The 27,848-nt window shown below is 50.3% G+C and overlaps 10 protein-coding genes across 10 annotated transcripts; 7 read left to right on the top strand and 3 right to left on the bottom strand.

The window, feature by feature from the left end:
- Positions 1–580: 580 nt before the first annotated feature.
- HO173_007385 (uncharacterized protein) lies at positions 581–2,676 on the top strand (the record flags this gene model as incomplete). The annotated part of the gene is made up of 5 exons (XM_037309289.1): positions 581–967; positions 1,023–1,328; positions 1,481–1,861; positions 1,924–2,556; positions 2,626–2,676. The coding sequence occupies 5 exons, from the start codon at positions 581–583 to the stop codon at positions 2,674–2,676; spliced, it is 1,758 nt and encodes a 585-aa protein (XP_037163749.1).
- A 374-nt stretch (positions 2,677–3,050) lies between these two features.
- Positions 3,051–5,809, bottom strand: HO173_007384 (uncharacterized protein; the record flags this gene model as incomplete). The annotated part of the gene is made up of 2 exons (XM_037309288.1): positions 3,051–5,144; positions 5,207–5,809. The coding sequence occupies 2 exons, from the start codon at positions 5,807–5,809 to the stop codon at positions 3,051–3,053; spliced, it is 2,697 nt and encodes an 898-aa protein (XP_037163748.1).
- A 688-nt stretch (positions 5,810–6,497) lies between these two features.
- HO173_007383 (uncharacterized protein) lies at positions 6,498–7,502 on the top strand (the record flags this gene model as incomplete). Its single annotated transcript, XM_037309287.1, has 1 exon — positions 6,498–7,502. The coding sequence occupies one exon, from the start codon at positions 6,498–6,500 to the stop codon at positions 7,500–7,502; it is 1,005 nt and encodes a 334-aa protein (XP_037163747.1).
- Positions 7,503–7,977: 475 nt separating this feature from the next.
- HO173_007382 (uncharacterized protein) lies at positions 7,978–10,064 on the bottom strand (the record flags this gene model as incomplete). The annotated part of the gene is made up of 2 exons (XM_037309286.1): positions 7,978–9,812; positions 9,866–10,064. 2 exons carry the CDS (start codon positions 10,062–10,064, stop codon positions 7,978–7,980), a joined length of 2,034 nt encoding a protein of 677 aa, XP_037163746.1.
- Positions 10,065–10,306: 242 nt separating this feature from the next.
- HO173_007381 (uncharacterized protein) lies at positions 10,307–11,385 on the top strand (the record flags this gene model as incomplete). The annotated part of the gene is made up of 3 exons (XM_037309285.1): positions 10,307–10,351; positions 10,409–10,540; positions 10,594–11,385. 3 exons carry the CDS (start codon positions 10,307–10,309, stop codon positions 11,383–11,385), a joined length of 969 nt encoding a protein of 322 aa, XP_037163745.1.
- Positions 11,386–11,777: 392 nt separating this feature from the next.
- On the bottom strand, positions 11,778–13,419 carry HO173_007380 (uncharacterized protein; the record flags this gene model as incomplete). The annotated part of the gene is made up of 2 exons (XM_037309284.1): positions 11,778–12,533; positions 12,586–13,419. The coding sequence occupies 2 exons, from the start codon at positions 13,417–13,419 to the stop codon at positions 11,778–11,780; spliced, it is 1,590 nt and encodes a 529-aa protein (XP_037163744.1).
- A 1,380-nt stretch (positions 13,420–14,799) lies between these two features.
- Positions 14,800–19,205, top strand: HO173_007379 (uncharacterized protein; the record flags this gene model as incomplete). The annotated part of the gene is made up of 5 exons (XM_037309283.1): positions 14,800–14,815; positions 14,918–16,721; positions 16,775–17,681; positions 17,736–18,095; positions 18,147–19,205. 5 exons carry the CDS (start codon positions 14,800–14,802, stop codon positions 19,203–19,205), a joined length of 4,146 nt encoding a protein of 1,381 aa, XP_037163743.1.
- Positions 19,206–20,527: 1,322 nt separating this feature from the next.
- Positions 20,528–22,255, top strand: HO173_007378 (uncharacterized protein; the record flags this gene model as incomplete). The annotated part of the gene is made up of 1 exon (XM_037309282.1): positions 20,528–22,255. The coding sequence occupies one exon, from the start codon at positions 20,528–20,530 to the stop codon at positions 22,253–22,255; it is 1,728 nt and encodes a 575-aa protein (XP_037163742.1).
- Positions 22,256–23,273: 1,018 nt separating this feature from the next.
- On the top strand, positions 23,274–24,479 carry HO173_007377 (uncharacterized protein; the record flags this gene model as incomplete). Its single annotated transcript, XM_037309281.1, has 5 exons — positions 23,274–23,443; positions 23,555–23,667; positions 23,736–24,229; positions 24,289–24,353; positions 24,407–24,479. 5 exons carry the CDS (start codon positions 23,274–23,276, stop codon positions 24,477–24,479), a joined length of 915 nt encoding a protein of 304 aa, XP_037163741.1.
- A 423-nt stretch (positions 24,480–24,902) lies between these two features.
- HO173_007376 (uncharacterized protein) lies at positions 24,903–27,227 on the top strand (the record flags this gene model as incomplete). Its single annotated transcript, XM_037309280.1, has 2 exons — positions 24,903–25,018; positions 25,232–27,227. The coding sequence occupies 2 exons, from the start codon at positions 24,903–24,905 to the stop codon at positions 27,225–27,227; spliced, it is 2,112 nt and encodes a 703-aa protein (XP_037163740.1).
- Between the last annotated feature and the right edge of the window lie 621 nt (positions 27,228–27,848).

Genomic DNA, 27,848 nt, shown 5'->3' with positions numbered 1-27,848 from the left:
GGCACTGAACAGAAGCAGCGAATGTCAGTCCCAAACACTACGCAAAAAGTCTCAATGTCTGTCGAGATGGGAAATTCTCTCGAAGCATACGTTGCCTGATCGATCAATACTTAGGAATGAACCTCGTTCACTCTTTTAATTCCTTCAGACTCGACCAATTAGATGACTCCCGCGGAAGTAAGATAGAGTATAACGCTAAAACTAGCTTCGATCTTTGACGGTTACCCGTACTCGTATGATGTATGACATCAGTCAAATTCTTAATTATTACAGTATCTGTGAAACCAATCGTTGAGCGATGTAATGAGATACATGTAAGTACAACGGAGGACTCGGAATCCGATTGCAAAGCTCGCGGATGAATGACGCCATGTTCAACCGTTTTTCTTCTTGGCGCTGCATGTAAATAACATACCATTACTCCACATTCTCTCTGTTACACGCATCCTCATTATACACATACTGTTACCTCCTCATTCACCCATGTCTCTTTGTTTGCCTTCTCATCCTCTCTCTGTCCGTCTGCTGCCAATCCATCTTTCCTTTGCCTGATTACTGACTCACCGCCCACATCGCCTCAATGTCCGAATTAATTCGTGACACAGTCTTTGGACACGTAGTGCGTTTCATCACCAAGGGCAGAGTCTTGCAATATGCAGAAGAAAGAGATCCCTCACTATGGAAGCAATACCTTGACCGCGAGCAGACCAAAAATATGGCCTTGTATGGCCACCCAGACGACAAAACACCGGAAGAGAAGCAAGAGCGTGAGAGTGCCCCGGTCAGCGAAACACAAAGCAATGCCAACGGCAACGTCAACGGAGCCAATTTGTCAGACGAGTCTTCCCAAACGCGCGCAGAGGATGGAGATCACCAACTGAGCAGTACAATCACGGGGCAGAAGATTGATCCAGAAAAAGGGCGAGATACTACAATGGTGACTTGGTTTGGCGACAATGACCCAGAGGTACGAACTCTCTAGTACTGGATCGAAGATGAGGCGGGTGCTAAGCAGGGGACAGATGCCACTGAATTGGTCGACTCTGAAGAAAGTCTTTGTAACCTTCGAAATCTGCCTCCTGACCTTTTCGGTCTACATTGGCTCGGCCATCTACAGTGCGGGAGAAGAAACCGTCGTTAAAGATTTTGGCGTCTCACAAACAAAGGCCACTCTTGGCCTGACCCTCTTCGTCGCTGGCTATGGCCTCGGACCTATGATCTGGGCCCCCATGAGCGAAATCCCCCAGATAGGAAGGAACCCTATATACATCGGCACTTTGGCAGTATTTGTCATTTTCCAAGTGCCAACGGCGTTGGCGGTGAACTTTGTAGGTGTACTTTTCGGAGCATTTCTTCCTTAGTCAGACCGCAATTCGAGTCGCGAAACATGTCTTGCGAGCACAAAGCTCGGCTTTACTCTCAATAACCCTCTTCCTATATTTTCGACTCAAACAAGTCATGCTGACTCCGAATTGTGCAGGCCATGCTGTTGTGCTTTCGCTTCCTGACCGGCTTTATCGGCAGTCCGGTACTGGCCACTGGGGGAGCGAGTATAGGAGATATGTTTGCACCAAACAAGAGAGCGTATGGTATCGGCATTTGGGGCATTGCGGCCGTTTGTGGACCTGTGCTTGGACCATTAGTAGGGGGTTTTGCCGCTCAGGCTGAGGGCTGGGCATGGACAATATGGGAGCTCATGTGGCTCTGTGGGTTTTCATTGGTTCTATTTATCTTCTTTCTGCCCGAGACAAGCTCGTCCAACATCTTGTATCGGAGGACGAGGAGGTTGAGGAAATTGACGGGTATCGAAAGCCTTAGATGTCAGCCAGAGATTATGGGCGAGCAGATGACCGGGAAAGACGTGAGTTCTAGCAACACATGCAAACCATTCTTAACGGGTTGCCTACTGACTCGTAAGTCCAGATCGTCCTCATCGCTCTCGTCCGGCCAATCACCCTCAACTTTACAGAACCGATGGTGTTCCTCCTCAACTTGTATATCGCCCTTATTTACGGCCTCCTATACATCTGGTTCGAATCATTCCCCATCGTCTTCGAAGGAATATACAAGTTCAACCTGGGCGAAGAAGGTCTGGCATTTGTGGGAATCCTAGTCGGCGCAATCATCGTTATCCCACCATTCTTCTACTACCTCCACAAGGTAGTCGAACCTCAATTCAATAAAAATGGCGAACTCACTCCCGAAAAGCGCCTCCCTCCAGCTTTCGTCGGCGCATTCTGCATCCCCATCTGCCTCTTCTGGTTCGGCTGGTCCGCACGCCCCAGCATCCACTGGATCCTGCCAATCATCGGCTCCGGGTTCTTCTCCGTCGGCACCTTCCTCCTCTTCAACTCCGTCCTCAACTACCTACCGGATGCATACCCGGAGTATGCGGCCAGTGTGCTCGCAGGGAATGATTTCATGAGGAGCAGTTTTGGCGCAGGGTTCCCGCTGTTTGCAACGGCAATGTATAAGAATTTGGGGGTTGCGTGGGCGAGTTCGACGTTGGGGTTCTTGTCGATTGCGTTTATACCGATACCCTTTGTGCTGTATAGGGTGAGTTGCTCGTCTTTCTCACGGTCTCTGCTGCAAGTCCCGGGTATTTGGCTGACGCTGGATTATCAGTATGGTGAGACGATACGGAAACGTAGCAAGCTTGCCAGACAAGATTTCTAGATCCAGCAAGAAGCAATGACTCGGTTCGGGGGGGTAATTACAGACGATGGCATCTTGATAAGCAGATAAGCGAAGACGCAGTCATGTGAATTCTGCACAGCCTGCAATAGGGGTCAAGTAGCATGGATGCGAAGACATAGACTTGTGTGTCAGCTGCAAATATTGAGACTTGTGGAATAACAACTAGACGGTTTTTGATGCATATTCGATCTTGACTTCCTCAACATCCAGGAACGGTTCGCATACAACAGGTGCAAATAGTGCAAGTTTTCGCCATCATCACTGGGTATCATCCGGGATCTCCAAGGGTTCATATCCAAAACGCCTGGTATAAATAACCGGTACCACTGCCGGCTCGCCCCGTCATTACCCCATCAAATCAAGCTCTCGTACTTATCTAAACCGGACTTCTGCTGCACTGGCTGATGCGCAACGGGTACTTGCCCCTTGTTCCCGGCTTGCACAGCCGGGAAGTAGCCCATGCTCTGCGATTGCATTCCTGAACGCTGAGGCGACGTCGGGGGTGGTGGGAGTGAAAAGGCGGAAAACGGTGTGACAGGCTGTTGGGTTTGGGCCGGTGGAGGCATCATGTAACCTGGCTGCGATTGACGGATCGGTTGCTGGCTTGGGGTCGAAGACCACGACGCTGTAGCCGTTTGAGGCTGCATCATCGTAGGCTGCATCGGTGTGAAAGAACTTAGTCCGCTGTTCATGGTATTATTGTTGGGTTTTGGATTGAGCGTAGCGAAGGAGTTGAGGGCTTGGTCCGGAGTAATAGTACGGGCCGGAGGATTCATCATGTTAGACATCGGTCCATTTTGGCTCGCAACCAGTGGTGGAGATGACCACGAATAGGTTGGAGCACCAGATTTTGGAGCTCCAGACTGGGCTTCGCCCAGCATGTCAGAACCATTCGTGGCCCCTTTCCCCAACACAAGCCGCTCAAAATCGTTTGCGCCTACGTTTTCTGTCCCACTCGTTGTTGCGAAGAAGCCATTCGTAGAACCAAGATCATGGGATCGTGATGCGTCTTTTGCACCGTTTGAACTTGATATTTCTCGTAATTTCCTCGTTTGTTCGGTCTCAATCCTGGCGGACAGTTTCTTGATCAGATCCATATATTCTTGAAACAGCTGTAAGTTGAGGAGGGGCCCCAAACTGAAGTTCCAAAGGACCGGCAGAATCTCCAACGCCAGGTACTCAGAATCGACTATGTTACCGATTTGTTTGAAAACAGCGAGGGCTGCTGCCATTACTGCAGGCTCTTTCGTCTTCATCACCTTGATAAGTGGGACCACTTTTTCCTGAATGGTATACTTGTCAAGTACCGCGTTGCTGCTCCGCTTGGTCTTTTTGGAGCCCATTATAGCTCCATCAAGCCCGTCGCTGGTGTCGGTCTCCTCCGTTGCAGACCCTCCACAAAGGATCACGAAAGCTTCGAGGCCACGAACCTTGATCCCAAGACTACTCGTTTTGCTGAAAACTGCAGCCACCAATGGGAAGACCTCGTTCTTGATAGTGGAAAAGTCTAGAATTGCTAAAACAGTGGGAAGACAACCAAGGGTTTTGTCGACCAGGGCATGAGTGGGGGACTCCAAGCCAAGCTGCAATATTGGGAGGACGTCAGCTTTGAATTCGCTCCCGTTACAGTTCTCTCCGATCAGACTCATGTTCTCTAGAACCACAGCCAGGCCGGCTTCTTTGGCAGTATCTCGCTCGTGCGCACCAGCTTTGCCGCCGACAGAAATGAAAGTTTCACGCAGTTGTGGAAGAATCTTATCAGTCATAGCCCGCTTGGCGGACGGCAAAATCCCGATGATCTTGAAGACATTCTGCAAAATGAGGGATAGAAGCTCTTTGTCTTTGGTCTCTTCGAGTAGTGCGGGTAGCACTTTCTTGTCAAGCACAGATTTCGGGAATTGCTCCAAGATCTTTGGCAAGCCTCGCATGAACTGTGACTTCTCATTCGGCGTTTTTGCCGGTAAAGCGTCGAGAAATCTAATAGACGAGACAAGAATGTTATCAAAAAACTGTGACTGCTGGAATTCTCGAGCGTTCATCCGCTGTGCAGGCCTCCTAGTGATTAATCGAGGTAGTACGCCTGATATCAAGTCTTTCGGGAGTGGGCGCGAAGAGAGGAAATTGTTACTTGAGGAAGGGGTGGTTGATGAGGATGAGAAAAGCTTTTTGTAGGTCGAGAGATTAGAGTTGGTCTTCAGAGGAGACGTGTGGGGTGAATTGTACAGAGCAAGCAGTAGTAGGCCCAGTGAGAACATATCAGCTGAAGATGAGATGTTGCTATCCAGGACGAAATCGGGGGATGTATAGTCAAGGTCCAACTGGGTGGATCGCGGTAGGCGAGGATCATGATACAAGGCTTCTGAAAGGGAAATTGGAGCCATTGTCGATTGCGTACTGGAAGTGTCTGGAGGGCCCGCAAATCCCAATCCGGCTATTTTCCAGTCCGACTGTACACATACTGAGCGTTAGAAGAGGATTGGCCTGCGGAAAGCGAGCAATAAAGACGTACTTTCACATTGACGAATATTGCGTCTGGCGTCAGGTTCCCATGCACTAACCCAGCAGACTCGTGCAGGAACTCAAGACCTCGAGCAACTTGCAGCAAACCTTTCTGAATCTCAAGCTCATCGATCTCTAGGTCTCTTCTCCGCCTTTGTCCGTCCGCTTCTTCAACCACATATCGACTGGGCCTACCAGCAACTCCGCCGGCTCTCTCTTGATCGTCTTTCTCATGTAATAGACCTGATAAAGATGCCGTCACTGGCTCTGTAGCAAACATCAAGCCACCACTCCGAGTGTCTTCTATAGGTTCTGCAAGCTCGAGAATGCTAGGGTGCCGCAGTCTGGCGAGAAGATTGGACTCCTTCTTGACTCTCGCTATAACCTCATCTTGCAATTTCCTTAAGGAGGCCCCGCCAGACCGACCACTAAGTCCTCCTGAATGTGAATCCAGAGACTTTCGTTCGAAAACGAAGACCGAGACGGCTTTTCCCGTTGACTTCTTTTTTCCATCGTAGACCTTCCATGCTCCCGCAATCGAAGACGGCGTAGTTGATATCGTGTAATTCGCAGAAATATTGGAGGTAAAGGATTTCAATGCCGAAGTAAACATGTCTGCGACAAAGTTCTAGGACTCTTGATGTATGAATGACGAGTACCAAGTACAATAAATGCTATCGTCGCCGTCGATAGCAATCCCTATGGCTGAGAAACATTGGTAGCCACTTCTTTAACAAACAGTGCATATAACACGGATCTTGACAGTATTGAGCACTTTCGATATACGCACATGTGTGATTCCTTTACTGTTTGAAAATTGGTATAATACGGGTATCTGCGGTTGCAGGGGTCTGGCATGTCAGATCGGAGGCCAAGGAAAAAGCTCCGACTTCGCTGTGCTGGTGTTTTCGTGCCAGGTCAAAACCAGACCTCATTCTTTCATACGCGGCGAAAAGGACCTCAAGGAAGAGCCATTAGCATACTCTTCACTGTCATGGTTCGCGAGGCTACTATGCGGGCGTCAAGGTCCTGCTTGTATATGCGCAGACCTCGTCCACTCCTAAATTTCATACCGCAATGGCACTGCCGAAGACGCTACAGCATACAGTCGCAAGAGGAAGCGATTGCCCAGTTGCCCGATATAAATCCTGGCGCGCTATCAATTACTATGACCACTACACCTAAGCAAGTCCTACCACCTGAAGAGCTCGTATTTGGGCGAACATTTACGGGCAAGCGCGCGACTGCTTTCCCTGACTCAAACCACAATTTGTGCTAAGACAATTGAATATACAGATCATATGCTCTCAGTAGAATGGACGGCTTCACAAGGTTGGCTAGCCCCTCGAATAACGCCTTATCAAAACCTCAGTCTCGATCCCGCAACATGCGTCTTTCACTACGCATTTGAATGCTTTGAGGGCATGAAAGCCTACAAGAATTCTCGAGGCCAAGTCCGGCTCTTCAGACCAGAGAAGAATATGATGCGCTTCAACAAGTCGTCTGCCCGGATAGCCCTTCCAAACTTCACAGGCAAGGCCTTTATAGAATTGATATCGAAATTTGCTGCAATGGAAGAACGATTTATCCCAGCCGCGCCAGGCTACTCGCTCTACCTTCGCCCAACTATGATAGGTACTCAGCGCTCACTTGGTGTGGGACCTCCGGGCTCTGCCCTCCTTTATATGATCGCTTCACCCGTGGGCCCGTACTACCCCACAGGATTTCGTGCCGTCTCCCTCGAAGCAACCGATTATGCTGTGCGAGCCTGGCCAGGAGGTGTTGGCGACATGAAACTTGGAGCCAATTATGCGCCATGTATAATACCGCAACTGCAAGCGGCGAAGAGAGGTTTCCACCAGAATCTTTGGCTTTTTGGTGAAGAGGAATATGTGACGGAAGCGGGTACGATGAATTTCTTCGCAGCCATCCAAGATAAAGAGACAGGGAAGAAGAAGCTGATGACTGCTCCGCTGGATGGAACAATATTGGAGGGGGTGATGAGAGATTCGGTATTGGATCTTGCAAGAGAAAGGCTTAAGCCAGAGGGGTGGGAGGTGGAAGAGCGGAAGTTCACGATGGCTGAACTAGCCAGCGCAGCTGATGATGGGAGGTTGCTTGAAGCGTTTGGGACAGGTACAGCTGCGGTTGTCAGCCCGGTCAGGCGGATTGGCTGGAAGGGAAGGATGGTGGAGTGTGGACTGAAGGAAAACCAGGAGGCGGGAGATGTGACGAAGAAAATGAAAGCCTGGATAGAGGGCATCCAATATGGAGATGAAGAGCATCCGTGGAGTTGGAAAATATAGATATGGCACATACCTCACCGTGCCGAAGCTATTAGGGATGCTAAGCAGAATAGCCCGGGCGTTCTGAAACTGAGCGTCGACTATGTTCGCGAGGATCCACGCCCTGGCGCAACTGCGAAGACCCTTGGCTTCTGGAACAGCGCGACTGCCTCGGAAAAAGTCAAGTGCTTGTGGGACTCAGAGGGGCTTGGACAGTCCACGTTTGCTCGAAAACCAGAGAAGACGAAAAGGTTCCATCGCGGTTTAACTTGCCTTGTTCATCCATCATGGGTCGCCTCAAGGGCTACGCAAAGCCTTGGCCTATTCGGCATGAGAGTTTGGGTTTTAGGCAGAGAATTCCTGTGACATGGAAATATCAAAGGGAGGAATCTCCTTCGTGGAAACCCACGCGGAGACAAAGGAACGGCAAAACAATCGTCTCAAGTGAGCCTGAGTTCTGGCTTCATCTCTCTGAATTTCAAGCCAGCTTTGACTGCTACAATTTGACACTCTTGACAAGCCTCGTCGAAATACCCGTCTTCTCGCCTCCATACCCACCTCTGCCTTCCCCACCCTTGTAAATCTGCCTGATCGATCCCAACTTCTTCTTTTTCTCTTCGAACTTCTTCCTCTTCTTGACTCTTGGATTTCTGACGTCCTTCTTCCTCCTCGGAGCAAGGCCTTTGTTCTTTTCGATGGCATAGCTGATTGCTCTCTTGCCGTCTGCAGTCTCTTCTTCCACTACACGCACAATACCCCCCTGCTTCTCGGCCTGAGCGTGTGCTGCGGCGAGGGTGGCTTTGGAGGCCTTCTTGTCAGCAGAGCGGGAGGCGACGAGATCATAATAGTCCTCGGAGCCACTACCGTCTCGCAACTCCTGCGTTGCTGCATGATCCTCTTCATCGCTTGGACCGCCAAGAGCTTCACCTTTGGTACTCTCCTTGGGCTTCTTCCCGCGTGCCTCGGTCTCGGCGTTCAGTCTTGCCTGTCGATCTTTCAGCCGCTCACGGTATGGCAGATCTGCGTCACCGCCAGCGTCTCGACCTGCGGCGCCGCGTTTATTCGCTTTCTGGGTGATTTGAGACGTGTAGAATCGGAGACTCTTCTTCCGCTTCGCCTTCTCAGCCGCTTCATGTGGCGTCAAAGCTGTCTGTTCGCCAAAGTCAGAGTCGGAGTCCTTGTTCCCTGCAGTGGTCTTCGCGGGACGCTTAGGTGCCTTGGATGACAGCCTAGATGGAGCTGTCAAAGCGGATAGGCTAGCAAGCTCTTCTTCGGTTTTCTGCAAGCGTTCCGCACGTAGAGCGTCTGCTTTTGCTTGGGCTGCTTCTGCTGCTTTGCGTGCTTTGGATTTGTGCTTCTTTTTCCGCTTGGGCGGGTCCTCCGTCTCTTCCTTGATATCCTTCGTGCCCTTGAGAGCTTGGGATTCATGGGTACTTGTATCCATGGCGTGACCATTCGATTCTTCCATATCGGGAATATTGTCGACATCAAGTTCTGGCACCGCAACGTTTTTGAGTCTCCCCCAAAGGTCTCGGCATTGTACCAGTGTTTCCATGATGCTATGGTCTCGAAGTTCTTCTGATGGCATGGCAAAGAGCTTACCGTCTGAATCCGCTTGGCTCGAAGTGAGTAACGCAAAGTACATAGAAAGTGCCGCTAGGTATGCGCTCAATGCACCATGCTTCACAGCAGCAATTGGCGTGGTGAAATTCTCGGTTGCTAGAGCTTGACCTTCTTTGGCGCTCATGTGCTGCTGTACTGCAATTGCAGCAGTAGCCGCTGACTTTGAATCTTCATGGACGGCTTGTAAATTTAAAAATTCCTTAGCCAGAGGCTCAAATTCCGGATATCTTGTCCTTAAGATCCTGAGACGTTCCTCAGGACCCATCGCATCTGTAATCTGCACCTTTGGCAAGACTTCTCGAACCACATCGTCGCCATCATTCTCGTCTTCGTCTTCCCCGTTCTTGCCTGCCTTCAGCCATTCAAGCTCGTCAAAGCCAAAGTCAGCCTCAGTCATTCCTTGGAGATGCTTCTGCTGTAGCCTTCGAGCCTCAGCTTCCTCTTCTAGCGCATCGGCTTCGGTCTCAATTGTATCTGCATTATAGTAGTCCTTTCTCGAAACACCCCAGCCGCCTGTGTCTTCGTCCTCGTCTGGCGCAGCTGAAACTTCCGACTCCGAGCCTTGGACTCCTTTTGCGATTCTAGTAGGCTTCTTTTGCTCAGTCGAGCCTTGTGGAGATTCACGTGCATCGTCGAAATCGTCTTCATAGTCAGAAACATTCTCATTAGATGCTAAGACTTCTTCGTCTGATGGTTCAAGAAAAGCCTCTACTTCTGAATCAGCATGAGACACAAGAGGTCAATTAGATTTGAATCTTTACCATCTTCTTGTATCTTTCTCTGCCTCTTTTGCGCTGGACCCTCCTCTAGCAATATCTTGTCTCGGTTGATATGGAATTCATCCTCTGAATCCGCCACATCCTCGTACGTATTGATCCTCAACTTGTTGTCCGCATCATTAAACTCTTGAGGCTCATCGCGACCGAATGGCTGTCCACTAGCTTTCCTCTTCTTTGCCATCTTGCGAATGGTGGTAAAAGACCAAGTCTGCGAACAGGAAATTTCGTGCGGCATCCCGTGTTTAAGTCCGAGACATCGCGGAGTTTAGGGCTCCTTAGAATCGACAATTTGCCAAACCTTTTCCTTTTTTCCTTCATATCATCGCACGCAACTGAACGGCGTAGTCGAGTCTCATGGCTTTTGGTCTTGTCTGGACCTCCGTATGCTTGTGTCTGTTTGTGTCTGTCCTCATCTACGACAGAATGGGCGGCTTCCAGAGCAAGAATCACTTTCCCGTGAATGGCAAAGTAAGAAGCTCCTCCGGCATTTGCTCTTTGAGAAAGAGGTTAATTGAATTGGTCTAGACAGTGGTCATTACTGGGGGCTCTCAGGGAATGGGAAAAGCCGTTGGAAGGTTACTCGCAGAGAAGGGAGCCAATGTGATTATTATCGCCCGAAATGCTGAGAAGCTCGAAGAGGCGCTCAAGTATATATCTGTATGCCCCAGAAAGCACTGCATAGCCTGAGGATTCGCTGAGATCAGAACAAGGAGCACGCTTTAAAACCCTCATCCCAGCGCTTCCACTACATCAGCGCCGATTTGATAGATCCTGCCGAAGCGGCGCGCATTCTTTCAGAAACGACGGCATGGAACAACAACCAGCCTCCAGACATTTTCTGGTGCTGCGCTGGCTCGTCTCGTCCTGGCCTCTTTATTGACGTGCCAATCGAAGTGCTGAAAGAGCAAATGGAAAGCAATTACTTCTCCTCCGCTTATGTAGCCCACGCCGCAGTGCAGTCATGGGTCAACCACTTTAGGTCCTCCCCTGAGCCCAACCAACCAGCAAAACATATCATCTTCACATCCTCCGTTCTCGCCTTCTTACCACTTGTTGGCTACGGTCCCTATACGCCAACAAAAACCGCTCTTCGAGCACTCTCCGACACCCTATCCCAGGAACTGTTGCTATACGCACCTCTGGCCCCCATTCGGACGCACACAGTGTTTCCGGGAACGATCTTCACAGAAGGATATGAGAAGGAAAACCTCACCAAACCGGCAATAACCAAGACATTGGAAGAGGGTGATGGTGGGCAAACCCCAGAGCAAGTAGCGGCAGCGAGCGTAAAAGGTTTGGAAAGGGGAGAGGAGTTGATTACGACAAATGGGGTATTGGGTGTTGCAATGAAGTCGGGGATGCTGGGGGGAAGTAGACGGAATGGCAGGGGATTTGTTGATACCGTGATGGGATGGTTGGTAATGATTGTCATGGTGTTTGTGAGGAGGGATATGGATGGGAAAGTCAAGACATGGGGAAAAGAACGGCTGGGTAAGAGGTGACAATGGTGGGGTTCCTTTTGTGTGTGTGTGTGTGTGTGTGTGTGTGTGTTGAGATCTGTGTATTTAAGATACCCTATCCGAATAGTACCTGTGGCTATTCAAGTCCCAACGTGGAAATAGGTCACATCTAACTCACGCTGCCATGTGCCAATAATAAGAATGGCGAACGTTCGTTGTGGCACTAGTTTTAGCGTGTCGACCTTGTGTCTTCGAATGCTGAACGGGGTATTTAGAAACAAATATCTGACGTGTACAGAAAACGCTAAATTGCAGTAGACCACCTTGTCCATCTGGCGAGCCATCGTGACGCTCATCCAATCGTTCGGGGTTGCTGATGGAACGAATACCCCGTTCTCCCCACCGGAAGCCCTCCAGTTCTATCATGTGCTTCATCACAAGATAAGCTTCTTATCCCTCTTGAGCACATCTACCAACCCAGCCAGCGACTTTGCTGCGACACTAGGAGGTGATCTCCTTGGAAGCTCAATCAAGGCGAGCCTCAATGCTGCAATCGCCGCGTCTCCGAAGAAGTGTAAGAATTTTGACTCAAAATTTTCAATCATGGCCTTGAGCACTACGAAATGTGTTTGCGTGATCTCCTGTGGAGGAACGTTGGTGATACTGGCAAGCGACGTCCAGTAGTGCTTATCTGGATAGGGGTTCTGCGCGCGAGCTTTCTCGTAATTCTTAAGTGAGATGCCCGCAAAGCCGGCTCCGAGACCTGTCATCCTCTCGAAGTGCCTCTGCTCTGGCACAAACGCTCCGCCACCTTCCTCTCGCCACCAACCGAGACGATGCTTTCCTTCCAGGGTTCGTTCATTACCGTAGATACCGAAGAGTACTGGACAGACGACATGGAACTTCGCGATGAGAACGTCGATGAGAGAAATGCCTTTCCAACGGAAGTTGTCCAATGCGAAGATATGACTTGCAACGGTACCAAGGTTGTCGGCTATAAGAGGCCTGACACCAGCTTCGTTGATGAATTGGGCGATCATAGCCTTTGCAAAAATATTAAGAAGGTAGACGAGTAGAGCAGGACCATTGCGGTCATCTACTTGCGGAGGTGATGCGAGGAACATGGTGATGTCGACCTGGGGTTCGGCGAGAGTGGCCGCTTTCTTGAGGGTCTCAATCGTTGTTTGCAGCTTCAGAGGGATATTAGCATCGATAGAAATAATGAGAAACGCAGAGACATACCTGAACCTTATTCGCACCCTTTCCGTCTCTTAACTGTCCAACAGATTTTCTGATCTCGCGTCTCATGTCGCCCATGGCTCCTTTGAGCTGTGCGTTTTGCTTCGCCTGCGCGGTCATGAACTTTCGAAGCTCCTTTAATGCACGGTGAATCTCGAGATACCTGGAATGCTCAGCTTCTGACTGGGTGTTTTGGATTGGTTGAGTCGTCGGGGTAGACTGCTGAACAGGTGGAGCAGGAGCTGAGATCGGTGCCGGTGCTTGAACGACTGGCGCAGAGCGAGCCTCTTGAGCTGCAACGGCCACTTCTCTGGCACGGACCTCTGCTGCCGCGGCTTCATCTTTCTGCCGGGCTGCTTTTTTACGCTCTTCTTCTTGACGTTTGGCAGTCTCAGCGTCCTGTCTTTCTCTCTCCGCTTTTTTGCGATCCGCGGCCTCTTTCTCTAACCTCTTGACCTCGGCAATTCTCTTCTCCTCAAGCTCAATTGTCTTGGCTCGTTCGACCTCTCTCTTCCTCTCCGCAATTTCTTGCTCGACCTTTTCTCGGCGCAGCTTTTCCAATCCCTTTGCCTCTTCATCGTCTCTCCGTTTTCGCTCCGCCTGTATCTGTGCTTCTAGCCTTTCCCGGTACTGCTCCGCGGTTCGCCGAACGCTCTCATGTTTTGCAGTGGCTGCAGCGAGCGCCTGCTGGTGAAGTGCCTCACGTTCATGGCTCTCCCTGTCCAGATGGGCGTAGAATCCTTCCTGTGTTGATATCGCGAGCTGACCGAGCTCCCACAGGAGCTGGCGTGAGGGGCTATCTTTGGCTAGTTTGTAAGGACTCGTCATGATCTCCATGGTACGGTAGATAATTGTGGTCCCCCTAAGCGTGGATGATGAAACGGCAGGTTGGAGTTGAACGTGGCAAAATATAGGCCCATGAAGGGACGTGCCTTGACACTCAAGGAATTTGAGACTTTGGCATTAAAGATGTCAACGTTAGGCGTAACAAAGACGGCTGTTGAGCAATGTCCCAGGCTCTAGGACACATTTGCATAATTGAGTCAACGTATGGGGGGCAATCAATGTATGCGATTCGTGGTTTATAAACATTATTATTGGTGGAGTGTGAAGTACTTGGTCAGAGGCACAGACTTGAGTTTCGCGAGGCTCCGTCGAGTGAGCACAGAGAAGCAGCATTTTGCTTAGTAACTAATCTTAAGGTAGGGCTGATCCAAAGCCTCGGATGAGCCTTTTGGTGCCATTTCCTTCACTTTTTGGCAGAGCTTGAACTCAATGAATATAGGAATATGACAAAAGATTGGAGCTTTGCGCCTCACAACACACATCTCTCCGTAGCTTGAGAACAAAGCCACAATCTTATATTCCCTACTTCTTTGGAAGAGCGCTACAAAAATCGGTGGCTTACAGAGATAGATAGATGTGGCCTTTTTTGCTTCTTCGACACACTGTTTTCGCTTGATTATCTGAAAGGCTGTAGATGGTTCATGAGGTAGCTAAAGGTAGAGCTCATGATTTCCAGACCCGTGTACAAGACAATTATCAAATTCTTGGTGGACTGGGAGACTGGCCACCTCGCCCACGCAGTAGTTTTTCCCCCCCAAGTCCGGAGAAATAGCAACGACGACCCGAAAAAGGCTACACTCAAAAATCGACACTCTTGAACTTTTTACTTGCCTTCCCCAACGCACACTCCTTCCTCATCCACGTCGTTCCTACTTACCTCCCATCCTTCCTTCATCACTGTCAATCCCTTCGATATATTGTCTTCGTCATCGTGACATTACTATTGCGTTGCGTACGCTTCTCTTCAATCTTCCTGTCCTTTGCGGGAAGAAGCCAACGTCACCGTACATCCAACCCAGCTTGCCGGCTACACAACCACCACAAGTGTCAACCATCATTTACACTCTACTTCTCTATCCCTTCCTTTGTGGCCCTAAGGCCCACCGTATCTTGCCGTTCAAGGGTCCTGGCAGAGGTGACCCAAGACATCCGACTGCGTCTGGCAAGCCCGATACTCCTCGCAAACATCTCGGATTATTCCCCGGGCGCTGATCACAACGACTCACTGCTTCTGACACACTTTTTTCCGGGGAGCAGCACTTGCCCTTCAGAGCTTGCTTAAGTGAAGAAATGGACCCGCAAACTCATCCTGGTGTAGCTGGGCCTGCGGGCAGGCGACTGCATATCGCTCACAGGCGTAGCCCTTCGGAGATGACTCCATTGCTCAGTAAGTTCTCCCAATGATCTTTCGTAGTCAGTATCTTCGATAAAATAGTAGGGCTTCTACACCTACTAAGTGAACACGTTGCTGATCAAGCCATTGCTGCAGTGGAACAACTCGCTTTGCAGCAACAAATAGAACATCTTCAGCAACAGCAGCAACAAATCGCTGGAGTGCACCAGCAATATGTGCAAATGGGTATGATCCCTCAACAACAACAATTACCTACTGTCAACTTCCCACCCCAGCAAGCGATGCAAGGACAATTTACCATGGCAGGCATGTCGCCCCACGCAAATGCGTTCCAATTCCCGCAGCAATCCCAGCAACAGCAGCTGGGCGTCCCGATGAATGCCCCAACACAGCCTGCGTCACACCGCCGTAACCAGTCAGCAATGCCAAACATGAGCATGGGCCCACCTCCAGCACCTTCCTCTGGAGCTTCCGGCTCCGCATTCGGTGACTTCTCCCAGCAGAGTATGGGCAGCCAAGGCCGTGACAGTGGAGCACAGCGTGGTGGCCGTGGTGGAGGACCGCCAGGCGGTGGCCATCAGCGCCGTCATTCCCTTGCCTTGCCCGAAGCGAAGAAAGCCGCGGAGCTCGCACAACAGAAGCGCACCACTTCTGGGTTCCAGTTTCCAATCCCAGGTGCTTCAGGTGCTTCAGGTGCTTCTTCAACCGCTGCGGACAGGTCTTTAAGCCCGACGACAGTTGACGAGAAGGGTGCTGATTCGCAGCAACTCCTTAGTCCGTCTGGTCTAAGTGCTCGTGCAGGTAATCGAGGTGCTGCTACTCACGGGAGAAGCCAAAGTATGGCCATGGGTAGTGGACGTGGTGCACCTCCGGGTCGTGGCTCTGGTGGATTCCAATTCCCGCCTCCAATGGCGACCAACGACGCCGGAGCAAGCTCTGCGGGACAGCAATCCGATTTTCAGCGGCGGGGCAGCCAAAATGGCCACGGCCGGACATCTTCAAGAAACTTTGATAGTAACTGGAGGTCACAAGGGGGTACCCAGCCGCAGATGCAGGAACAGCAGCCACCGATGGGCAATTTCGGACAGAATCAAAACCCGAATGCCAACGTCTTCCAACCCGGACACAGAGTAAGAGGCTCTATGAATCAATCGATAGGTTCCCTTGGTCAATTCCAGTTCCCAAACCAACCACAACTGGTCCAGCTGCCGCAGGGCCAGGTCATGATTCAACAGCCCCAAATGTTTGCTGGCCAGCAGATCAACCCTTTACAACTTAATCAACTGCAAGCATTGCAAGCAGCTCAGCTAAATGGGCAGCAATTCAACATGCAGGGAAACCAACCCTCCCAGCCTCAGCTTTCCGCACAGCAGCAAGCGCGAAAGACTCTATTCACTCCTTACCTCCCTCAAGCAAACCTTCCAGCTTTGTTGAACAATGACCAGCTCGTAGCTGGTATACTTCGAGTAAATAAGAAGAATCGCAGCGATGCCTATGTCACCGCCAGTGACTTGGATGCGGACATCTTCATTTGTGGGAGCAAAGACAGGAATCGAGCATTAGAGGGCGACTATGTCGCTATCGAACTCCTCGACGTGGATGAAGTCTGGGGACAGAAGCGCGAAAAGGAAGAGAAAAAGAAACGCAAGGATATCTCGGACGCAAGAAGTGGTAATAGCAGCAATGCGGCTGAGGGGCGACCCCGAAGTGACTCAGCTGCCAACGGTGATAGTGGACAGAACGGGGCCACCGAGGGTGGTCTTCGAAGGAGAGGTAGTTTGAGACAACGTCCAACACAGAAGAAAAACGATGATGTAGAAGTCGAGGGCCAGAGCTTGTTGCTGATGGAAGAAGAGGAAGTGAATGACGAACAAAAACCATTGTACGCTGGCCATGTCGTTGCTGTCATTGAGCGAGTGGCTGGACAGATGTTCTCGGGGTCAGTCATAACACTCCAATCTTGCTGTGCACCGGAATGCTTACAAATTCTAGAACTCTTGGACTTCTGCGACCTAGTAGCCAAGCTACCAAGGAGAAGCAGGAAGCTGAGCGTCAACATCGCGATGGTGGGCCTGGTCGTCATCAACAAGACAGACAACCGGACAAGCCAAAAATTGTCTGGTTCAAGCCTACCGACAAGCGTGTACCTCTTATTGCCATCCCAACTGAGCAGGCCCCGCGTGACTTTGTGGAGAGACACCAAGATTATGCCAGCAGCATATTTGTTGCATGCATTAAGCGATGGCCTATCACCTCTCTGCATCCGTTTGGTACATTGGTGGAGCAGCTTGGTAAGATGGGCGATCTGAGAGTAGAGACCAACGCATTGCTCAGGGACAACAACTTTGGCCCTGACGAGTTCTCGGATGCAGTTCTCAAAAACATAGGCTTTGACGAATGGTCGATTGATAATGAATCTGAAGAGGCACTGGCTTCCAGGAGAGACTTCCGAGAAGAGACCACGTTTACCATTGATCCGAATGGAACGCAAGAGCTAGACGACGCAATTCACGTCAAAGAGCTTGCAGGTGGCGTGGTTGAGATCGGTATCCACGTCGCTGACGCCGCTCACTTCATCAAAGCGAATTCGCTCGTTGATCGTGAAGCAAAAAAGCGCGGAACCGGTGTTTATCTGATAAATCGCGCGGTTAACATGCTTCCACCAAGACTTGCATCCGAGATCTGCTCATTGAGTCCTGGAGAGGAGAGATTTACTGTCAGTGTTGTTTTCAAGGTCGATCTTGAATCTGGCCGTGTGATCGATGAGGAAGCGTGGATTGGAAAGGCAATGATCAAGAGTGCAGGCAAACTGACTTACGACGACGTTGACGCCGTCATTGGTGGCAAAGCCGAGGTTGATCTTCAGGGGGCTACTGCCAAGGACATACACACATTAAAGGTTCGTTTACTGGGAGGAGATTGGATGACGTAAAACCAGGCTGACATTTAACAGAAAATAGCACAGAAATTTCGCGAAACGAGATATGGATCCCGGACCGAAGACGTGCCACCTCTGCGCTTGCTTCATCAGCTCGATGACGAGAATGTCCCAGTGGAGCACAACATCTTCGATTCCACACCGGCACATGAAATTATCGAAGAGCTCGGTCATAAAGCAAACACTTTCGTTGCTCAGCGAATTGCTGCAGCTTTGCCCGAGAAGGCGTTCCTTCGTCGTCAAGCTCCACCAAATGCAAGGAGATTGGCAACTTTTGCTGACCGGATGACAAGAATTGGATATGAGGTGGATACTTCAAGCAGTGGAGCTCTGCAGAACAGTCTCTTCAACGTGAAGGACGCAGATTTGCGCAAGGTAGGCCTTTTGTCTCCAAACTGTTGACACGGTCAAGGCTGAATTTCATAGGGCATGGAAACCTTGCTTGTTAAGGCCATGCAGCGGGCCAAATACTTCGTTCTTGGGAAGTTGAGACCCGAACAGGTCCAGCAGTACCCTCACCACTACGCCTTGAACCTTCCCCTGTACACCCACTTTACAAACCCATCTCGTCGATATGCAGATATTGTCGTTCATCGACAACTCGAAGCAGCTCTTTCTAATGGCGCTATCGACTTCACTGAAGATGTCGACAACCTTGCAAAGACAGCCGAGTCTTGCAACACAAAGAAAGACTCTGCGCAGAGTGCTCAGGAGCAAAGCGTTCACATCGAATCCTGTCGAATCATGGACAAAAAGAGAGTGGAGCTTGGCAGCGACTTCATCAGCGAAGGTATTGTCATCTGTGTCTACGAGTCCGCTTTCGATGTCTTGATACCCGAGTACGGCTTTGAAAAGCGTGTTCACTGTGACCAACTTCCACTGAAGAAAGCTGAATTCCGCAAGGACGAGCGTGTGCTTGAATTGTACTGGGAAAAGGGCGTACCCTCTTCTGCCTACGTACCTGAGGATGAGCGTCCCAAAGCCACTACCAGCGCAAGACACCACGATAGCACTGCTGGTCGACAAGGGGATAGTAAGCAGCAGAATAGAGAGCGCGAAGATTTGCAAAGAAGGCAGACGGAGACTGGCACAATGTCAACAGACGACGTTGACGCCTTATTTGATGACGAGGACAATGTCTCCGAGATCACTGAATCCACCGCTGGGGTATCTTTGGGAGTCTCGACTTCTGATCGTCCTACACAAAGCATGCCTCCATCCCCAACCCACAACGGTTCGGCTGGCGATCAAAACCCTCTACGAACCCAGTCTGATTCAAAGCTTGCCTCCAGCGTGGGAGATGACCCTGAAGCGAAATTAAGCAACAAAGAGAAGTACCTGGGCCTTTTCAAGCTCAGGGAGGAAGGCGGAGAGTATATACAGGATGTCACAGAGATGACCCGAGTCCCGGTCATCCTGAAAACGGATCTCACCAAGAGCCCACCGTGTTTGACCATCCGCTCAATGAATCCCTACGCTTTGTAAAGGGAAAGTTACAATGCGAGTAATGGACAGTGGGACGATGACCCTCCGAGGTGGAGGCACACAAGACAGAGCATTCACATCCACCGACACCAAAATCGGGTCCGTTGTTTAAACCAGAGCTGTGGAGTTGGAGACATTCCCAAACACAAGATAGCAAGCTATTATTTGCAAGAGATGCATGTGAGGCCTTGGTGTCACACATGAAATGGTAGGCTACCAGTGTCCGCTGCAAACAATGATCCTGGCATCTGGACTGGCAGAGTGATGGTTCTAATATTATAGCAATGGCTGAGAAGGAGAAGAGTGTCTATAAAGTTGCAAATTACCCCAGTAGCTAGTTACCCATTTCTAGTCCATAACATTCCTCGAGCGTAGCCAATAGCCTTTCTGGCGGCTTACGTGGGTTCAGCTATCGCCATACTTATGAAGTCGACGTCTCCGTGGTTTGTCTCGGGGTAGGTAGACCTTGGCATATTTCTGTTTATCGCATATCTTGTGCGACCCTGTCAAAGATCCCATTGTACATGATCGTACTCGCAACCTCGCAAGCACGCCCCATAATGAGTGTAGGGATGTAGGGCTGCAGACCTGCTGCTGCTGCTTGGCCGTCTTGGCGAAGCACTTCCCCGCAAGAACCGGGGTTCGATGACTGTAGTAGGATACGTAAATAGATACACCTGTCCTCAGTACCTCAAAACCCCCAAAACCCCCAAACCCCCAAATCCCCCATTACCTCTTCAAGTGTATATAAATCCGCCAATCCAGTCGTTTCCGTGTATTTAATCGCACGGAGTAGATGCCGTCTGTAACTCAACTGCTTGGCCGATGACCTATCACACTTTAGATTCCTGGATCGTGGCGACTTTCGGCCTTACACTCAACAACATCTCCTTCCGCGCTGCGAGACTGCATGCACCTTTGATGCATCAGTCGATGTAGCGGTACCTCGCTTGCTTGAGCTCTATTGCGGGCTTTGTCCAGATTTCTTCCTGCAATTCTCAAGCCATCAAATCCTGTCAGAAACGCCCCTTGCGTCAACCTGAGAGCATCCGATAATTGCAACAAGACCTCGATCCAACGCAACATCCATCCGCAACAATCTCGTCCATCACCCCCAGCGACTCCATCTCCTCATTGGTCGCTGTTGAGGATCATTGAGCCCCCAAAGTTACCTTGTTGAACCCGCTGCACTAGCACATCAAATCTCTCATTCCTCCTCAACGACTCAATCCAACGCTCGCCTCCCGCCAATACGTCTTAAACTCCTTCACCGCTGAACCTGCCATCAGCATTTCTTCGAATCCAAGCAGACGTCGACAAAAATGGATCCTTGGAAGAGCTGGGCCATTGTTGGCGTCTTCGGGCTTGGAGCTGCGTACTACTACAGCCAGTCCGGCAAAAACAAGCGTGGTAGAGGCCGTGCACCACCACTCCTCTCAGCAGAGCAGAGTCAACGACGTGGGTCAGACCAGCGAAATGACAGCAAAGACAAGAGGAAGAAGAAAGGCAAATTATCCGACACATCTGATCAACCGGGGAGCGATGCCGGAGAAGTGGCTTCGGCTTCAGTACAGACCAGCACCAACGGTACAGTGAAAAAGCGCAAAGGTGGCAAAAAACAACCTAGCAAGCTTGCTCAGAGCTCAGCTGCTGAAATCGGCCCAGAGCAAGGTTTGGGCACTGAGAATGGTATTGCCGAAGATGAAGAAATGGACAATGAGGAGTTCGCTAGACAACTGTCGGGCTTGAAGACAGGAACTTCTCTGAGGAAGCCTGCCACCCAGAATGAGAACAAGAAAACGAGGAAGCAAGGGAAGCGCAACGAAGCACCACCACAAGCCATGAATGGTTCCGCTTTGAAGACAAATGGAGTCGCAAGCTCGCAAGACATGTCCACTGCTTCATCTACTACAGGAGCCGATGCCGACGACGACCTCTCGCCTGCCATGTCTCCAGATCTTCGCGCGACTCAGGCTACTACAACCTCCAGTACGGATATCTCCGACATGCTCGAGCCAGCACCGAAGGGATCATCAATTCTTCGTATTACCGAGCCAGCGAATCCGCAACCGGTCCGACAGCCAAAGGCTCAAAAAGGTGCACCAGAGCCGGAGACTAAGAAGCAGAGGCAAAATAGGCAGAAGAACGAGGACAAGAAGGCAATGCGTGAACGAGCTGAGAAAGAGAGACGCGCCTTGCTGGAGAAGCAGCTTCGTACTGCGAGAGAAGCAGAGGGAAGGCCTGCAAAGAATGGTCTAGCTCCTTCGCAACTACCGTCTACCAACGCGTGGAACAAGCCAGCTAGTGCAGCGACTGATTCTTCAGGACCAGTTTCAAAACAGAGCAGCGTCTCCTTGCTTGACACGTTTGAAGACGCGCCTACAACAGCTCCAAATCCACGTAGCACCAACGGTGGGGCGAACGGTGTGTCTAATGGCGTGTCTGTAGATGGGAAAGTGTGGAACAATGACTTGCCCTCTGAAGAAGAGCAAATGAGAATGATCACCGAAATGGACAGTGACAATGCTTGGAGTACAGTTGCCAAGGGTGGTAAAAGCAAAAAGAAATCGTCGGCCGCTGTCCCTGTAAATAAAGATTCAATCCATTCTTCCGGAAACCAGAAGAAAGATACATCAAGCACTACCGCTGCTGCGTCTTTAGCGATCTCTGCAGACAACAAGAAAACTCCCAAAGACAACAACAACAACAACAACAGTACATCAAGCACAATGCCGCCCATTTCTGCAGAACACGACATTACCACATCTTCTGGAGCGGAAAAGAAAGACATACCCACTGGAGTGATGGCCTCAAAAGAGGAAAATCTCAACAAGACAGCAACATCACCCACCAAGGACAGCAAGAATGAGGAGTCTGCATCTAACAGAGCTACTGATGCTCATGAGCCAAAGCACGTCAAAGCAACCTACGAGACTATCGACCATAGCGTATGGACTAGGAAGAACATTACCGAGCATCCAGACTACGACCCCGACTTCCCCTACGCTTTGACTGGCCATCCGGACGATGATGAATGGGCCGTCTGTTGAGTAAGAAGAGTACGGAAGGACACATGTAGTAAGTCGAGAAAATTATACTCTTTTCATAATACATGACTGACAAGGTCCACAGCCATCTCTTATGTAACATTTTCGAAAACATCAGCGATACTCAGATTCGGACCATTGGGAGGCTGCAATTTTGCGCTCTATCAGCAGCATAATCGGGGATGCATGGGAGCGAAGCATTTACGGCGCATGTGTGCAAAAGCTCGGCATACGTTTCATCAGGCCATCGACAATGCTGGCATGTACTCCTACTCATCGTCGTAGTAGGGTGGAGGGAATACGGGTACGGTTCCATTTCTTGTTGTACTTGTACATTATGTACACCCCTCCCGATCAGCTCTACGGAGTTTCATTCTCGTTTTCCCGTGCGCTTTGGGAGGAAGGAAGATAGCGTGTACAGATTGAGAAGGTCACTGCCGGAGAAGCCAGGTCAATCAAAGCAAGCCCCTTTACTTCCTGCATGAAGCAGTCGGCTGGCTATTCAAAGGAACAAAAGCCCTTTTATATGTATCTTACTGTCCACCTGCCCTACAATCAATCATCAGAATGCAAAGTTCCGAGAAGGGTTTCCCGTAGACAATGATCAACGTTATGCAATTGACTTGACATGAATGTTGAACGCAGGGGTCAAAAGGTCGCAAAGGCTAGGTAAGGTAGGTGGTACCTGCTCTAGACTCTAGGTACGGTAAGGTACCTTAGGTAGAGGTTTGGAGAATTGAGGCCCTAAGCTTTAGCGGGTTTAGGGCTTGTGGGGGCTTGGCGTCGGGTACGGGGAAGCCAAAAGGCCGATGGTTGAATGGAAAGCGTGTCTTTTACGCTTTTATCTCACCTAACTTCTAAGGCTCTAAGCACATCGACTCACGTATATTCCAGGAAACAAACATATATTGCTTTCCCTTTCTTCGACAAGAGCTGGTTGTATCTTTAAAGTGCCCGCCGTTCACGCTACTGAAAACATCTGCCAGTCGCAACTTTCCTTTGCATGAGCTGAGCAACAACCATGGCTCAAATACGGGGCACGGCGGGTTATAACCTCGGTGCGCAAGACAATAGATTCGGGGGACCTGGCAGGGCAGACGCAACGAATGATCCAAGTCCACTGGAACAGCTCAGGGAGCAGACCAACAAGATCGAGGAGTGGTTGGATACCGCCGCCGACCCTATCAAACAGTGAGTTGCCTTTGGCAATTTCGGCAAAGAGGGGGGCTTCGTATTGCCCGTGTGCATGACCCGGGTTCGAAGAAGAGACATCTCGCTGACTCGAGGACCTGCTTGCTGTAGATACATACCAGCAGCTGGACGCTTCCTCATCGTGTGCACATTCATGGAAGATGCAATAAGGATCATGACCCAATGGAATGATCAACTTCTCTACCTCAAGGACTACAGACACAGTAAGATCCTCACAACTCGCTTTGAGCTTTTGACTGCCTTTACAATGGTCGTACTGATAAGCTGTCAGTACCCTGGGGTCTCACACATTCATTCCTTTTCCTTAATGTCATCGCCATGATCAGCTGCTCTACCCTTGTCATTATCCGCAAATACACCGAATACGCTGTCTTTGGCCTCATTGGGGTCGTCATCACCCAAGCCCTCGGCTACGGCCTCATCTTCGACCTCAACTTCTTCCTGCGCAACCTTAGCGTCATGGGCGGCCTTCTTATGGTCCTGAGCGATAGCTGGGTGCGCAAGAAGTTCGCACCAGCCGGATTACCTCTGCCCGCGGAGAAGGATCGCAAGAAATACATTCAACTAGCTGGGAGGATCCTGTTGATATTGTTGTTTGTGGGATTCATATGGAGTGGGGACTGGGGGATTGCCAGGATATTGGTTAGTCTATTTGGGTTGGTGGCTTGCGTGATGGTTGTAGTGGGCTTTAAGGCCAAGTGGAGTGCGATTCTGTTGGTGGTGATATTAAGTATCTTTAACCTGGTGGTGAACAACTTTTGGACGGTAAGATACCCATCGGAAGGCGGACTTCAATACCGATGAGCTGACTCTTCGGCTAATAGCTGCACGAACATCACCCGCACAAGGACTTCGCCAAATACGATTTCTTCCAGATTCTTTCCATTGTGTAAGTCTTACCCCAACCTCTCAACCATGTTCTCATACTAATAACACCAACAGTGGCGGGCTCCTTCTGCTGGTCAACATGGGCCCTGGCTCCTTCAGCGTTGACGAGAAGAAGAAAGTGTATTGATCTACGAACCACCGTTGGAAGTGGGGCTCTGTGGGTGGTCTGCTTGGCTATTTAAATGCGTTCTGCATGCCATTTCTGGCGGATTGGAGAGATCATCAGGCGTAGTAGAAGTGGTGTATATCATCATTTCGAACGGAAGTCAGGATCTTGCACATGATGTACCATAGTTTCAACTCAAGTCAATGACAAAAGCTTCGTTCAGACAAAATCAACGGATTACAAGTTTCCTTGCTGTGTGCCGATGAGATGTGTTCTGGTTGAACTGCAGCTTTTTCTTGGCCCAGACACCATCCTTCAACAACATTGTAGATAGTCATCTCCTCGTAAACATTGAGACTTGAAAGGATTGGACCCACTTCAACTCGAATATTATCATCATCAGTCATTACTGGAGTCCGCGCTGGATCCTAGAAGCTGGTCGAGATGGACGTGTCACAATACCTTGCAGACTCACCTCCTACGGTGGTACCGCTGGTCATTAAGCCCCACTTCGAAGCACTGACGAATAAGCAAAAGCTTTATGCTCACCATATCTCAAAGTAAGTGAAAAACCAATCTGACTTTCCTATTCGACTCCAACATAAAGTAAGAAACTCTTCACGATAATTGTCGTTTTTGGTCCGTTTTGGAATCGTGCACGTTCGTCGTTCATAGAGTCGTTCGACTCTCGGCGTATTATTATTATCTTTTCGTTGACCTAAGATTGCATTACGGGAGGCATTATATGACACGTGATCACTGATCAGTATCAGGGCGGCCTTCTTTGGTACACGCATCATCCTACGTCAAGTGTCCCCAGAATCAGAACCTATCTACAATCTGATCATCGCACTGCACAGACATTGCCATGGCGATTGGGCTTCTCTAGCTAAGGATGCCGGTGTTGGCAATGACGAATTGCAACACGTCCTGCAGTACTTCACCCAATTCCTTGGGAATCTAGGCAACTACAAGGGCTTTGGAGATGTCAAATTCATTCCCAGATGCTCATCTCAAACCATTGCGGCGCTGGCTGCAAAGGCGTCCGTGGCGGAAAAGTTCCACGAGCAGTGCAAGTCTGCCATTTACGCTGATGGAGGAAAACCGGCCCTGATGCATTTTGGTTTCCCTGGTCAAGGTAACATGTCTACTTACTACCCAGAGTCACCCAATATCACTAGGGAGGAGATCGAGAAAGTAGGAGAGTTGCTGGGTGCGAAGGGTATCCTACCGGAAAACACTCGGGTTCGAAAGACAAAGGCCGGGGACTATGAGGTTCTCATTGCGTCTGCCCTTTCAAAGCCGCCGCCAGAAGGGAGCGATGTTGGTGAGGTGACCACTTGGGAGCTCTCTTCACCCCTTGAAGGCAAGAAAGTTTCACTGGTCTTTGGAGATCATCAAGAAGAAATGGCAAAGATAGCCTTGCACATGAAGAAAGCAGGCCTACATGCCGCGAACGATACCCAGAAGACGATGATGATTGCGTACGCAAAGTCCTTTGGCACCGGGTCTCTGAAAGCGTTTAAAGTGAGCCAAAAGCTCTGGGTCAAAGATAAGAGCCCAGAAGTGGAGTCCAACATCGGGTTCATCGAGACCTATCGGGATCCCGCTGGTGTCAGAGGTGAATGGGAGGGCATGGTAGCCATGGTCAACAAAGAGCGGACCCGAGCCTTTCAGAATCTCGTCGAAGCTGCCCCTGCTGCCATACCCAAGCTGCCTTGGTCAAAGGACTTCGAAAAAGATGAGTTCAGTGCTCCGGATTTCACGTCGCTTGAGGTTTTGTCGTTCGCGAGCTCAGGCGTTCCAGCAGGAATTAATATACCTAATTACGACGATATTCGACAGCAGATCGGTTTCAAGAATGTCTCCCTGGGCAATGTGCTAGGTGCCAAAGCACCCAACGAACCCATCCCTTTCATTCGTCCCGAAGATCTGGAACTCTACCAAGAAAACCGTGACGCGGCGTTCGAAGTCCAAGTCGGTATCCACGAACTCCTAGGCCACGGCACGGGTAAGCTACTCCAGGAGACATCCCCCGGCGTCTTCAATTTCGACCACAAAGACCGTCCCGTTAGCCCCATAACCAAAAAGCAAATATCAACGTACTACGGCCCGTCCCAAACATACAGCACCGTCTTCGGCCCTACCGCCTCTTCCTACGAAGAATGCCGCGCCGAATGCGTCGCTATGGCTCTCTCATGCGATTTCTCGCTCCTCAAGATCTTCGGCTTTGGCGACGGTGAGATCGACATGAGTGGTAAAGCCGGCGATGTGCTCTACGCCAGCTATTTGTCAATGGCAAGAGCAGGCGTCGTAGCGCTGGAATTCTGGGACCCCAAGAGCAAGAAATGGGGACAGATCCACATGCAAGCGCGCTACTCCATCCTCAAAACGTTCCTCGGCGCCGGCGACTCCTTCTGCAGGCTCGACTCCAAAAAGGATGACCTATCTGATCTGACTATTCACCTTGACAGAAACAAGATCCTCACCCATGGCCGTCCAGCTGTAGAAGCTTATCTGCAACAATTGCATATCTTCAAGAGTACGGCAGATGTCAAGGCGGGAAGGGAGTTGTATGAGCGTATGACGAGTGTTGAGGGTAATTTCTGGGCGGAGAAGGTGAGAGGACAGGTTTTGAAGAAGAAGACGCCGAGGAAAGTATTCGTGATGGCCAATACGGTTGAGGTTGCGGGCGGGAAGGTGGAGTTGAAGGAGTATGAGAGCAGTATCGAGGGGATGATAAGGAGTTGGGCTGAGAGGGAGGTCTGATGGAGACGAGGAAGGCTAGGAGAGGTGAATATCGATCACAACATCGACAATGCCGCAGATGTTTCTCCAAGTCTCCCAATCCGCATGTGTTGGCATCACCTACCTCTGTTGGAAATGTGGCGTTCTTGGGGGTGGGGGAGGAAATATCATAGAGCCCTATTCGGTACTTGTCTCAATCACTTTCCGCTCCATGGTACCTCTTCGGAGCGAATGAATGCTTCAACCCCATTTGACTTAATCCTTTCTTGGACTCTGTTTGCCTGCGATTTTTCCCCTTGTTGGGACGGAGGCGGGGTTTGAAGGGTAGAGATGGGACAGCGAATAGGGCGGAGGATTAGAAAAGGATTGTATATTTGCTTTTGCATGATCAAATGTGCTGCGGTTTCAAGGGTCATGGACCCGTCATGACTTGCGCCACGCATCAAGTCCAAAAGCACGACGACGGTGAAACGCCAGGAGATTACTCATCCACATGGCTTTTATCCTGCACGATGTGAGTCTTTTGGAGACGTCTTGCCTCTCGCCTCTCCGGCAGCACGCTCATCGGAGCTCGACAGCTCGTGCGGCGAGTTGCCGGAAGGGTGGCAGGCCGCTGGTCTCAGCCGAGGCTTGGTCCCGGTG

The sequence above is a fragment of the Letharia columbiana genome (assembly GCF_014066305.1).
Source record: "Letharia columbiana isolate WasteWater2 chromosome Unknown Sc0000024_s0, whole genome shotgun sequence".
Taxonomy (NCBI): Eukaryota; Fungi; Ascomycota; class Lecanoromycetes; order Lecanorales; family Parmeliaceae; genus Letharia; species Letharia columbiana.
Note: the sequence above shows the minus strand (reverse complement) of the source record. Positions and strands in the feature narration are given on the sequence as shown.